The 14725-nt window shown below is 39.4% G+C and overlaps 1 protein-coding gene and 1 long non-coding RNA gene across 3 annotated transcripts; both read right to left on the bottom strand.

Moving 5' to 3' along the window:
* Window positions 1-5238: 5238 nt before the first annotated feature.
* LOC120567061 (Down syndrome cell adhesion molecule-like protein 1 homolog) lies at window positions 5239-10997 on the bottom strand. Of its 2 annotated transcripts, none has more exons than XM_039813855.1 (14): window positions 10756-10953; window positions 10331-10669; window positions 9926-10054; window positions 9632-9799; window positions 9453-9523; window positions 8991-9237; window positions 8778-8864; window positions 8584-8679; window positions 8110-8238; window positions 7819-7983; window positions 7415-7467; window positions 5616-5718; window positions 5497-5527; window positions 5239-5391 (listed from the first exon to the last, which is right to left on the bottom strand). In XM_039813855.1, exons 1-14 carry the CDS (start codon window positions 10802-10804, stop codon window positions 5334-5336), a joined length of 1725 nt encoding a protein of 574 aa, XP_039669789.1. In that variant the 5' UTR covers window positions 10805-10953; the 3' UTR covers window positions 5239-5333. The 2 variants fall into 2 exon arrangements, with proteins under 2 accessions (XP_039669789.1, XP_039669788.1); XM_039813854.1 differs by having other exon boundaries at window positions 5241-5391; window positions 8578-8679; window positions 10756-10997.
* Window positions 10998-11580: 583 nt separating this feature from the next.
* LOC120567064 lies at window positions 11581-14556 on the bottom strand. Its single transcript, XR_005640514.1, has 2 exons — window positions 14218-14556; window positions 11581-12305 (listed from the first exon to the last, which is right to left on the bottom strand). It is a non-coding gene; the product is annotated as an uncharacterized LOC120567064 (long non-coding RNA).
* Between the last annotated feature and the right edge of the window lie 169 nt (window positions 14557-14725).

The following is a 14725-nucleotide window of genomic DNA, read 5'->3' as shown; positions in this document are numbered from 1 at the left end:
TATTCTACTTCTCCTCTTCTCCCCTCTCCTTGCTCTTCTCCTCGCTCTCACAGGTGTAAGAAAGGCGCATGGAGGAATGAAAGGGACAAGATTCTAATTAGAGGAGGAGGCTGAGACAAAAGCAGGGGGATAACGAAGGGAAGCAACGATAACACATGTAAAACACAAAGCCTTAATCTTAGAGAGCGTTTGAGATCTCTCATTTCTTTCCCTCTACAGTGAAGCGAGACAGGGGGGTTGTGTGTATGGGAACACGAGGGGATAGGATGTGATTATGAGCACAGAGCTGACAGACAGAGAGATTGGCGTGTGTGTCTGCGGATATGTGTGTATATCCCCACAGGGCCTTTGGTTCCCTTTCTTCATAGGGACCAACTTAAAAAAACAGCAATGTAAAAACATGCAGGCAGTCGTACTTTTAGCATTGTTTACTTATTTGGAGAAAAGTGCAACAAAGTACCAATTTATTTAAGTCACTACATCTTAATTCAACACCTGTGAAGAAGTTGCATGCACATGTTAAGTTACTCTGCTTTATCTGCTATAGGTACTGTACTCTCCATCCTTCCCTCCAGCTTTTCTCACTTTGCATGTGGATTCTGTCTATTTACTTATTTGTGTCGCCTCTGAGCTTCTCTGACATGCAGCTGCACCTCCAGGGTCCTCGGGTGATATGATCGGGCTCGGGGACTTTGGTTTCCTTGCCACTGCTGTGAAACTCCATTCAGATGATGAAACTGCGGTGCAGCTGTGTCTGCGGCTCACGGTGGGATGCTGGTGTCTTTGTGGCTTTCTGCGAGGCTGAGGCTAATTCTCACTGATGAAAGAGCCTGCAAATGTGCCTCTTTAGCCTGGGCCCATGCATCTTCTTGCTGAGAAGCCATTGTGACTGTCATCTGCCTCGGTGTGTGTGTGTGTTTGTGCGCGCGTGCGCACGCACAAACACGCACGCACACACACGCGCACACACACACAATCTTATGATCTTCTTTAACCGCCTCACACACACCACTATAGCCATGCGTGTATATATGTGTGCAGTGTTAATTCATGTGTGTAGGCATCGGATTGAAGAAACAGGTTAGACAGTTTGTCAAATTATGTTTCAGTGTATGTGGCACAAATGACAGACAGGTGTCGAAAAGATTTTTTTTTTTTTTTACAATTCTTGCCATGAAGTTTGGATCCTGTGAGTCACAGGGAGACTGAAAATAACAGCGAAAGATAACCTGGCAAAGCACATTTCCACAGTCTTCCCCCGAGGTGATGCAAGACTTTAGACAAATGTCTTGTTTGTTCACCACTGAATGGCCATCTTTCAAGGGGTGGCATGCCAGCACAAACACACACACACAAATTTACACACGGGAGCAGATCATTTTTCTCCCTCATGAAGTAGGTAGCGAAAATATTACAAACCAAAATCATAAGGCATTGCCGTAGGCCAGAGGTCGGACGAGGAGAGAAGAGGCAGCTGTGTAATTGAAGAAATGTGACAGATAGATAGATAGACAGTGTATATGTGCATCAGTGTGTGTTTGTGTGTGTGTGTGTGGGTGAGAGAGAGAGTGACAGCAACGAGCCTTATCCTCCATTAATAACAGCCACTAATCCCCTGATGTGATTACCTCTCCCTCCCTTCCTCCCCCTCTACTTTACCCCCTCTCCCTCCATCGCTCCACACTCGTTCTCCCATTCAACAGCGCCAGCCACTTGTCTTCCATGGCAGAGCTCAGCTGGTCCAATCCCCTGAACAGATCCAAGACTTCCACTGTGTTCAGCTGCCAGGACGATGGAGGTCTTCCAATTTGACGCCTCTCCTTACTAGAACTCGCCTCTGGGCAGGTGTATAAAAAAAAAGCAAAAGTCAGTGGTGTTAGCGCAGAGAAGGAAGCACATTTAAACAGATTAAGACCCATGCCTCTGTTCAAAGCTGTGACACTTAATGCTGCCTGAATGAGAGGTGACGTGATATGAATCGTACAAGATATGGTTTGGGATGTTCAAACGTTTATGGAAATATCTGCAAGCATTAAGGATTATGGGTGTGCAAAGGGAGGCAACAAGCATGTCAGTATAGCTATTTCTGTACTCAATGACTGGCTGCCAAATGCATTTTTTTTCCAGCATTTGATAAACTCGCTACATCAATATAAAGTCTGTGTTTCTATGGAAACTTAGACCTCTGAGAAGGTTGAAATTCGCCACTTAGCTCAAGATCTGCTCAGTAGTAAAATACTATGATAAATCTGCAGTGTTCAGTACTGTACAACTGTATGCATCCACATGTTGTGGAGTTCAAAAGCATGCAGTTACATTTATCAAATCATTTTTTAATCTGAGTTAGTCACAAGCAAAACACAAGTCAGTTGTATTTCTTTAAATTACTTTAAAAAGTATTTTGTACACATATTTTATAAAGTTTTTTAAAGTTGCCTAATGCTGTAATTTTTTTATTTAATTGTGGAATAATTTGTCTGGTTATAGGATTGAGGAGCAGTAAGATGATCTGAAAATGAATATTAATGCCTTTGTAGATGCTCAAAGCACAGAGTGATAATGTGATAAACTGCCAGACAAATGCAAGCGTGCGCACACACACACACACACACATATACATATATATATACACATACATATATATACATATATATATATATATACATATATATAAACAATACAATATCAATATATATATTATATATATAATATATATATAATTATTCACATATAAATATACATATAAACATATATACATATACACATATATATATACATATATATATACATATATATATATATACACATATATACATATATATATACATATACACACACATATATATACACAGAATACAGCAGCACACACATAAAACAGGTCAAAACAGCCCAGACAGGGGCGGAGAACAGGACCAAATAACCAAACCACACACACACACACACACATACACATATACACACACAAAAAAGACGACCACAAAAACACACAGGAACAGAAAGATAAAGACACACCCACAGACCAAGGACCAAAGCCAACAGAACGATGGATCAACAACAACACAAACCAGAAGAAGAGTGGAATGAGACAAAAGGAGACACATACACGTACAAAAAGAAGGAAAAGAGAAGAGTGATAGAGATGGAGGAAAGCACCAGAACAGGAAGACTCTGGTGTTTTGTTTAAGCAAAGCCAGAGTGAGGAGGCCGAGGAAAGAGGGAGAAGAGCAGGGGACAGCGGAAGTGAGGGGTCCAGAGTTGAGAGGAAGTCCAGAAAGGAGGGATGTGGTAGAGTTGTGTTTACAGGCCACGGTCACACAGTGCACTGTGGCTTTGTGTGTCAGCAGCTCTGAGTTTGTAATGGGTTACCACTGCAAAAGAGTAATCAAGTCATATATACAGCACTGTAGACAATTAGTCAATTTCTCAGGAAGTGTAATACTTTAGCATGTGAATGCAGAAGCAACAAAAAAACAACAGCTCCTTCATCAGCAGCTCAGTCACAGGCCTTATTTAGAAAGAGATATAAACAAGCAGAAAAGGAATTGAAAGTACACATCCCTATTGTGCCATGTAGTCCCCCGCTGAGACGCAAGCTTTGATCCCCCATTAGTAAGAGACTCCCTTGCAGGCAGCTGCCTCAAAGCTCCACAGAGATATCAGATCTCCTCCTCTTCCTCATCTCCTTAATTAGGACAATTGAGAGATTTAGAGGACAGATGGATGGAAATCCAGCTGGCTGCGGTGCCTGTCCCTGAGGACAGATGAGGAGGTGAGATCTGACTGAGCGCTGGAGAGCATGAGATCAACTCGCTGGTGGCACTCTGGCTCCATCTTGTGGTTGGAGCGGGATAGTGGCAGTCAGTGGTTGTGAGATTAAAGTCGCTTGAAGAATATTTTTAGTGTTCGGGTTTAATTAAAATAACTGACTGGTTACAAAACACCAGTTCCTCTACATTTTTAATTATGTCCACCTGTTGAGTGTAGGCTACGGTTTTACTGTGATGAATCAAACACTTTTTTCTTTAAAAAGATTTTAGTCAGGGGAGCCATTTGTATAAGTTTAGATACAATTTAAAGGAAAGAATGGGATGGAGGGGATTTTTTTTAATGAAACTTGACTTTTTGACAATGTTATCTCAACACTGCGTTCATAAACTACCTTTTATCATTTTTAAACCGCTCATCCAGTACAGCTGGTGGCTGGTAACCTGTAAATCTGCTAACTTTCTACATGACACAATCAAACATATTTCATCCAATAAAATAAAGTACATGTTGATGAACAAAGACGTTGGATGTTTATATAGCCTAAAGAAAAATAGCAATGATGGTGGTATTTTTTCATTACACATAAAGTCACATAAAAAATATTACGGGCCATTTAATGACCTGTTGATGGTTCTAAAAGTGTAAAGAACATATTTATTGTTAGAAAGAGAGAAAACAACAAAAAACAAATTAATTAATAAAAGGGTGCTCCAACAGAAAAATATTGGAAGTGAAGGCAGATCTCAGCAACACCGTGCTGGGGTTGTGATATAGGCTGGTCTCATTCACTGGTCACACTTATACCTACGGAAAGTAATGCACTACTTTATTTTATATGAAACCCAAGTAATCATGAGACAGGACGTGCAGGGCTGTCTTGAGGAGGAAGTCAGACGATGTGGTATAAAGACAAAGTCTGCATAGGGAGGAGGTCATCGTCGATTTATTTCACCCACGTGACCGCTGTTTCTGTCCCGTTTAAAACCAAAAGTCAACATTTTAACCCAAACCACTATCTTTTCCTAAACCCAACCAAGTCGTTTTGTTGCCTAAACAGGTTCTGCACAGCAGGGGCTTGTACAAGTGCACTGATCACTCGTGTTGATGGACATTTGTAGGATAACACACAAACATTTGTGCATAACTTTTCACAAGACATCACATGAACCTTTTAAATGAGATACATTATGTGATTAGAGTTTATTTAGTGAGTAGTTAGATATTAGTGATTATTTTTTCTTTTGGTTAGTTCAACAGCAGTTGAAGTTGTAGTAGATCCTGTTTCTTTTTTCAATGACATAATAAACATATACACACACACACACACACACACACACACACACACACACACACATATACACACACATATACATATACACACACATATACATATATATATATATATATATATATATATATATGTGTGTGTATATGTGTATATGTGTGTATGTGTGTATATATATATATATATATATATATATATATATATATATGCAAATTTCATAAAATTTACTGCTTATTTGTGAGTTTTAGCCTCGTGGTCAAATGTAGAGTAACTCAGAGTTTTACAGCTCTTGTAGTGACTCAGAGCCTCTGTAGCGTGGCGCTCCATTGGTCAGCCACCTGCACACAAGAAAAAGTTATTGTTCAATCAAGTAGAGGCAATTGCGGTTATTTTAAGAGGCTTAATTCTCTATACAAATGTGACAAATACTGCAAACCACTCACATGTTCAGGCTGCCTTTTTTCAGTTTTATTCCTATATGAGCAGGAGGGTAAGGATCAAATTAATGAAGCAAATCCTGTGGGACTTGTCTAGTTTACAATGAAAGGAATAGCCTACTCACGTCGAAGTTGCCATGTGGTTACTATGGCAACAACCAACACCAACAGCACCACTGGCACCACGATGGCGGCTAGGTGACCACTATGACTCTCCTCAATGTTCGCCTAGCAGACAGGATTTAATAACAGTTCAGCTTTACCTTCACTGGAGATACGGTCTATCTTTGCTTATCTTGTGAGCATTAAAGTGGCATAAACAGATATCTGCCACTAGGGGGCAGAAGATAAGAACAGACTTACAGATTCACAGCCTCAAAAGTCACCAGCTAATGTTTTTTTTTTTTTTTGGCTAATGATGAGTTAGCAAACAATTGCCTACTTTCACATCCTGCGGATACAGAGCATTCATTTGGAGTCACATTTCTGGCCACCTCATGAATCTAAGTCCAATATCACTCTCATTTTAGCTCTGTTTTGGCCTCTACCTACACCTGAGACAAAGTAGCGCAATTTATTTTAGCTTGTTGCTCAATTATGTTCAGCAGCTAGCCACATATTACGCTACTTTACTTCTACTCCACTACATTTCAGAGGGAAATATTTTACTTTTTACTCCACTACATTTATTTGACACCATTAGTTACCAGTTACTCGGCAACATACAAATCAACTAATTGATAATGACATATTAATATGGATTAAGCTGCCCAGCAGTATAAAGTAATTATAATGAGCCTTTAGGTACTTTAAGTATATTTCGATGCTAATACTTTTGTACTTTTACTCAAGTAAGATTTTGAATGCAGAACCTTTACTTGTATGTATGTTTGTATTACTGAGTGAGTTCTTCCACCTCCATACCTGTCAAGTATCCCGTTTTGGCCGGGAAAGTCCCATATTTTACCCTTCTTTCCCGCCGTCCTCCTGTATTAGTATTTTCCCGTAAATCTCCCGTATTTTAAACTGCGTTATTAAAAAATAATACCCAATCTGAGCTCTGTCACTACCCTCGCGATAACTGCCACCTGCAGTAGCCTACTACAGGTACTGTAGGTGGCAGTTGTCGCGAGTTTAGTGTGTGAGGTCAGATGATGAGACGGATGATGGACGCTTCGACAGAGACGGTGCGCTGCCAAAACTTATGAAGGCTTTACTATGCATTCCCCATAGCAATGCAAGTTCAGAAAGGGTGTTTAGCATGGTACGAAAGATTGTTACAGAGAATAGGATGACGTTAGACAACAGAACTGTTTGCGCTCTACTCTCATGTAAACCACTCTGTAAACCACTCTGGCCCAGCCCACAAATACACTCCTTCCAAAACAATCTTAAAGAATGCAAAGTCTGCAACATATTTGTACAATAACTCACTAAAAGAGTAAAGAAAAGTTATGTGAAATGAAAAGAAAAACTGTAAAAGAAAAGCAATATGAAATGAAAAGAATGTGTGGAATGAAAATAAAATGTAAAGACAAGCAATGTTATAAATTGTAAATGTTTTCAGCATTCTGCATCAAGTGGGGATTTTAGCTTTCTTGTACACCTGTCTTAAAATGTAAGGGATACTGGAGCTTGGTTGGGGTGGTGGGACTGCTTGCGGTGGGCGCCGGAAAAATTTCCCTTATTTTCAAATCCAAAACTTGACAGGTATGTCCACCACTGATGAGGATTGTCTCAGACTCAAACATGCAGTAAATGTGAAGGCTGTAAAACCAAAACAATGAGCTGCAAGAGGCTAAAGCCCTGCAGCTACCTCTCTGTGGGTTGAGTGAGTGAACCCTTTAACATGAACTTATAAACAGTCTTGTGATTTATTGTTAATATCCACATTGTTTGTTTTTGTCATTGGTTTCATACTTACAGCAGCATGAGTGTCAGTAGATATGGTGGCAGGGAGGTCACCCCTCGGATGACCTGTCAGACACCCACAAAACAAAGTAGCTAAGAGGAAGTTTTGAAAGTGTTGTCTTTCAGAAAATTGCTAAACATGCAAAAACAATACATCTATCAAAAGAACCAATCCGGGAAGATATCGGGTTACCTAAGGTGTTTCCTGTTTTCTAAGGAACTGTCATTTGGAAATAATAAAATTGAATTCATTTATATTTTTGGGCTGCCTTGCTGAGTGTGAATACAGGCCATAACTTGAACCCACAGCATCCTGTTCTGCCTGATGTACCACAATAATATACAATGGAGACAGTGAGAATCAAAATAAATACTAAATAATAATACTAAAATAAACAGAATGAAGAAACACAACACCTGCTTCTCCAGTGGTGATGGTGAGGACATTGCTAGCTCTACTGGTGCCCAGACTGTTCTTAGCAAACATGCGGATGTTGTATGTGGAGGGATTTATCTCTATAATCGTGGCCTCTGTCTGATTGGAGCTAAAGTCAACAACCGTCTTTCTGTAATCCCACGAGGCTGTGGAGAAACAGAAATTGAAAAAAGATTTTACATAATATCACCAAATGCCAGAGGGATTGACAATAGGAATTTAACTTTCACAGTTGAATAACAGTGAAGTGGCAAATATTTATTTTCTCATACCGTTAACGGCTTTACACTCCAGGTAATAGCCAGTGATGGGGCTGTCACCTTCAAACCCAGGAGTCCATAAAAGGGAAATTGTATTGTCTTTGACCTCTTTTAACTCAACCACTGGGGGATCCGGGGGCACTAGGAGACATTTAGCAAATAAACAGTTTTTTTTTCACACAACTCAGTTTAATGTTTCCTCTGCAGAAAGACAGATTGTGATGATCATGTCCAGCACAGACAAATAAGACGCCTCACACTGTGTTGCAATCTCCTCTTTTGTCTACTCCTAGATAAGACATGAGAATGATTTGCATTTTGATTTAATATACCCTGCCAAATAACTCAATTATTCACAGCTCTACTGTGAATAGTGGATCTACATACAGTATATGGGACACTATAATAGCACTCACGTGATCTAACTGGGATACATTCAAATAAAGTTAATTTGTAATGTCCAAAATAAATATGACGTACAGTAACCTGAATTCAGTATTGAAGTTCCTGATGTGACACTTGTGGTGCTTTCTCCCCAAACTGTGGCAGCAGTAAACGTCTCAATTGTTGAGGTTGTGTGAACTTGGGACAGAGTAAAGTAAATCACATTTCAGTCATAATCAATTAATTTATTTCTATAGTTGTCAAGATGCTAATAAATAACCCCCAACAACACATACCTGAAGTCAAACTTGTATTGTCGTGTATCCATATTATGGCAGCAGTGGAAGCAGACGTAATAGTGGATGCTGTTGAAGTTGTGTGAACTTGAAACACAATACAATTAAAACTTTGTAAATTACTTAATATTAAACTGCCTTGAGAATAATAATTATATTCATGTTTTTAGTCATATTTTTGATATCCTCTCATCTTTTCGTTTCCCATCTTACCCTCATCCAGAGTGGAGCAGAGAGGTGCAGTCGAGGACGGTCCTATTCCTGCGTTTGTTTTGGCCTGTATAATCACGCCGTATCTGGCAGAAGGTTTCAGGTTGCTCAGGATGACGCTCTCTACTTCTCGTGTGGCTGTCGCACTTACGTGCTGCCACCTTTTGAACTGTCTGCCTGCGGGGTCGTACTCTCTGTAGCTAATGCTGTAACTCCGAAGAACCCCGTTTCTTTGATCGAGCCTCGGAGGCTGGTCAAGAGAAAAACACTCTTAGAGCAGTAAAATATTTAACAGTCTTTTTCTTTTTAGATATATCATTTAGGATCAACTGTGTCCAATCAAAGCCTGGGCAAAGAGTGTGCCATATAAAGTATCTGTAGCTTTTTTCAAATATTAAAACAAAACATTTTTTGACAATCTTTTTGAATGTGTCTGCAAATAAAGTTTCACAACTGTGACTTTACCTTCCAAGTGACTTTGATACTGTGAGGAGTGAGGGCCTCCAGCTGCATATCCAGGGGAGGACCCTCTGGTGCTGCAGGGAAGACACATTTTAAAGAGGCCATCCGTGATCCATCAACTTTTTTTATTTTAGTTCTGCATAATTCTAATTATATCTGAAAGACTGAATAATAGACACTACCTGCTTCTTTCGTTGTGACTGTCAGAACATTGCTGGCCTCGCTCATGCCCACACTGTTGATAGCAAACATGCGAAGGTTGTAGGTTTTGGCTGGACGCAAATCCACCAAAGTCAGCTGAGTCAGTTCAGGATTTGAGACTTCAGTTGTCACTGCAGTATCCCAGGATGCTATGCAAAAGGGATGCATACATAAGGTCCATACTTCATACTCCAAAATTATAGTTTAATAGATATCTTTGGCTGCCAAATGTCTAAATTTTATTAAGATTTTGGGGATAGTTTTCTTGTGCTCACCCTGTTTGTTTTTTAGATCAATCCTGTAGGCTGTAATGGGCTTGCCACCATCAAACACAGGAGTCCAGCAAACAGTGACAGTTCTTTCCTTCACCTCTCTTGTCTCCACCTTCAGGGCATTAGGGCGCACTAAAATGAAATAAAACAAAGTTAAATGTGAAATAGTGATAAAACAATTAGTAGATTAATCTATAGACAGATAAAAACCGAACATAAAAAAAAACATCATTTAATTTGCTAAACTTGCTTGTTCCAGCTTCTCCTCATCGCTTGGGTCTATGGGAAGATGTGAAGGAAATTTTTCCAACAAGCAGGGAATAGCCAGGAAATTCCACTAACTCAGTTTTCACAAAAACTAATGTTTTGTTTCCCCTAGAGATTATAATGTCTCCCTGTGGGTCTCACCTGCAACTACCGTCAGAGTCAGCTGGTGTTTGTGATCATTGAACCAGCCTGGTATTTCCACACGGCAGCCATACGTCCCAGAGTCGCCCTCCTCAACCTGCCTGATGGTCAGCGACACGTCACCCTCACCAACATTACCCCGGAATAGGTAACGCTCTGACAGTCTGCTGATCACTGATGTACCGTCTGACTTGATCACCTCATTGGCACAGCCACTGCTGGGGATGGCTCCTCGACCCCAGCACGTAGAAAGCTTGCCGTAGTACTTAGCATTATAGTTGCATATCAAAGTCACATCCTCTCCCACTGTGGCTATGATGCTTTCTGCAGTCACACAACCTGAAAAAGGCAGAAAGTCCCGTTGGCAACAAGGAATATTTGGCCGGGTATATTAAATCAAAATGCAAATCATTCTCACGTCTTACCTAGGAGTAGACAAAAGAGGAGGAGGTGTCTTCTGCCTAAAAGAAACATTTTAGTCTCGTCTCAGAAGCAATCCAAGGATTTAGTCCACCTGCTGAGTGACACTGAAGGAAACCACAGTGTGGTTTCAGCTTTGAAATCCTTCCAAATCACATGATGCCGTCCTTGATATGCTCACACAAACAACTTCTGCTAGCAGAAGAGGAATGTAGAAAAGAGCTGTTTCCTTTTCTGTGGTTTTGGTTCCTTATCCTAGAAGTGGCACACTGTTTCATTTCGATGATTAGACAGAGACAGAATCAAGGTTATCAATACACCATCCTCGCTTCTGTTGTTGGTTCTCATTCCTTGTAGTGATAGGGACAGAAGGACATTGAGACGTTTTAAACATTTGAACAGCTTTGCATCTACAGAAATCCTGCAGTAAGTAGACACTGGAAACTAATTTGTTAAAAAGGTATTCAAAATAGCTCAGAGTCTCTGAAGCCAACTTCATGTGAGCAAGAACACAAAATGGTTGAAGATAATCTTTTTCATTTCCAAAAATCTTAACTCATATCGTCCTGAAATATAACACTGATGGAAAAAGAAAGTCTGGTTTACTCAAGGGCCATGGACTTCTGTATGCTTCTTAGACTGCTGAGTAAACACTGGAGTCTGCTGGATGTTTAGTAACCCAGCACAGAACTTCCTCTTTGATCACTCCCACAAACAAGTGGCTGGTACTACTATTACAATATTAAAAAAACAAAGCTGTATTCTTTTAATTATTGTAATTATGTGTAGGATTGAAAGCAGGTTAACTTTAATATTCACAGAATCACAGATTTAGTAATATTTTGTTTTATTTATCCATCCATCCATCACCAACTCTATTGCAAATGTGCACTCGGGTACACACATAAAGTAGACAGAAATAAAAGAGAAAGTTACATACAACCGCAACAATAAGATGCAGACTTGCCACAGATTGGATGATCAAACATCAGTCATGAAATTTCTGTAAACATTGTGACAGCCCCATTTCTCTCAATGAACCAGAAAAGATGTCTTCCGCCTTGATTTGTTGTATTTCGCTTGCAGTGCTACACTAATTAATTGAAAAAATACACAACCAAAACAGGAACAAAACAAGTATTTAAATTGACTCTTAAATAAAATCTGCATGAAAACCAGAACTGCAGCAGAAGAAGCGCAACTTTCTTTTGTGTGAGAACATGGACTGAAATTCTGCATAACAGGTCTCACAGTTGATTCTTCAAGCTCAAAATGGAAAAGACAATTCTGTCTTTTTGGGATGATTGAATTAAAAAATATTTAACAAAAAATATGATCATAAAGACGTGTTGAAAGTGTGATATTGAACATATAGTGTGTATGACCACAGCACTTCATCATTCTTACAGAAAAATACACCAGTGCACTGAGTGCACACTGTGTTCAGAGTGGAGTCTTCACCTCTATTATCTTGATAATGTGTTATATCCAGTAGGTGGCATTGCGTCCACAAGTATAAACCATCCACAAGCTGCTTCATGCTGCGAGATTAAATCTTCCATTGACGAAAAAAAGAAAAAGAAAAATGGAAAGAAAAACAAGAAAAGGGAATTAATTAATCTGCAGGATATTTTTGCATTTTCTGAGTCTCGCATGCCCTTTGTGAGAATAGTGGGAACCCTGTATGCTGCTGCTGAGAATTTGGTTCCTTTTTTAATATTGATTGACAAATGGGAGTTCAATAGGTTTCCCTCTAAGGCAGGGGTCTTCGACATTTTTTAAGCCAAGGACCCCTTAACTGGAAGAGATACGGATCAGGGACCCCCTACTACAAATTGTTTAAAATAAGTTGCATATAAAACTGGACCTACAATAACATGGAGGGCAGCCTAAAGCCTCTATACATACCTTTTTAGTGCTATTAAAATAATAATTGTTGGCATGATTTTATAAATCATGTTTCAGTGTTAAACATACATATGGCACAGTGAATCATTTGGGATGAACTGTATCAGTGAATAGGTCTCTTAGTGATTACCTTACCTATAGGCCAGTTACGCCTATCATTATATTTGCTAATAATATATTGGATTGATGTTAAGACATTTTAAATAAAAAAATAAAAAAACTTTCAAAAAACATTAAGAATGTGGTGGCTCCCCTGCAGTAACTCTGAGGACCCCTAGGGATCCCGGACCCCTTGTTGAAGATCTCTCCTCTAAAGGCCGTTTTACAGTTGTGCGTAGGCTCCACGCAGAGCTCTCGCCGTAGCCTACATAAGTGGCCTGATGTTTATACTTATGCGCTGGTGTGTGCGTCGAGCCGGCGTGTGTGTGTGTGTGTGTGTGAGGAGTGGGTGATAGAGCGAGGGAGAAGTGAGAGAGTGACGGCGATTAGCTTTGGAGCGAGTACCGACTCTAGAGTCATAGTGAGAGAAACAAAGTGTCTCCCATGTGTTTGTCTGACCAAGGTGGTAAATCTGTAGCAGAAAAAGTTATCCCTCTCCTTGATTTCACGTTGTTTATGGAGAAGGAGAACCAGGAAATGAGCTGGGGGAAATGCAACACTACCAAGCCACGGCCGAGCGACATGTAGTTACATTTGTAGTTACATTTTTCGAGAGGTGCACGTCAGGCTACGGCGTAGGGTCCGGCGTAGACGCAGAGGCGTCTGCAGGGCTACGCCGTTGATTTTTTACGCACGACTATAAAATGGACTTAAGGCAAAGGAACATTATTTAAGTCAACAAATGTTACGACAGATAGAGTTCCTCACTTAAGCTTCTATGCACTCATAACTGTTCTCAGCATGTTGAGATGAATCCTTCAGCAGAAATCTTGTCACTGATTTAAAAAAAAAAATCCAAATAGTGTAATATATTGTAAGAATAAGTGATATTCTGAGTTTACTGTAAAGGAGCAGCCGTAGCACCAGACAAACAATACTATTACACAATTCTGTATAACTGTATTATATTCATTAACAAAGTCTTTAATTTTCAATGCTAACTATTTCTATGTCATCTGTGCACAGTTACTGGTATAGTTAAGTACAGTGTATGGTATTGTAGTCATGGCAAATAGATAATGGCTAGCCTATGGTTAAGGTTAGGTAACTAAAACACTTGGTTAAGGTTAGGGAAAGGTTGTGGTTATGGTAAAAGGGGTTAAAAACATACAGTATATGTTGGATTCAAATAGGATGAAATAACCTACTGCCCTACAACCATCCACACACACTAAATAAAAGGCACTGTACGTCCTGTGTTGGTACAGAATGTTTGGCATTGGATGTGAATTACACTCTGCAAAATCAATCAGTAAGAACTCTAAAATAGACGAAAGAACACTTTTAATGTGTAAAATGAATCTGAATGGTACACGAGTCACAAACTATAATCCATTCCGTACTTATGGAAAGTAAGGACGAGGATTATGATTATGGTGAAAAAGAAAATAGCTGCCAACCTGTCATGTTCCACTTCCAGAAAGGCTTTGAATATTTCCTGCAATGAAAATAAACCTTATCTTAACGGACTGTCAACAATTTGAATTGGCACATAGACTCATGTATGTGGCATAAATATGTAGTATATTCAAATATATATTTTATGTTGAAAACTGCAATATTGCTTTACACCATTTTTTGCTTCCAGCCTTAACCCACTCCCACAGTAAATGCAAATTACAAATTGTTATTTTTGTGTTTTGGCACATCTTGCCCTTTTCAGGAAATATGTTCCTGGAGGCGGCCAGGAAATATATGTGCCATATATACTGTATATATATATATACTGTATATTAAAATATGCACATTTATGTCAGAAAATAAGAAAATTTTACTTTTACACACTACTCTCTTCCAGCCTTAAAGTAATCCCACATGTGCACATAATCACAAAAAGTTGATCACATACAATATGACAATATTGTTTTTTATACTATATTAGACTTTAGGGACACAACACAGGTTTCA

Source organism: Perca fluviatilis, chromosome 10, assembly GCF_010015445.1.
Source record: "Perca fluviatilis chromosome 10, GENO_Pfluv_1.0, whole genome shotgun sequence".
Lineage (NCBI taxonomy): Eukaryota > Metazoa > Chordata > Actinopteri > Perciformes > Percidae > Perca > Perca fluviatilis.
The sequence above is the reverse complement of the archived record's forward strand: the minus strand, read 5'-3'. Positions and strand labels throughout refer to the sequence as shown.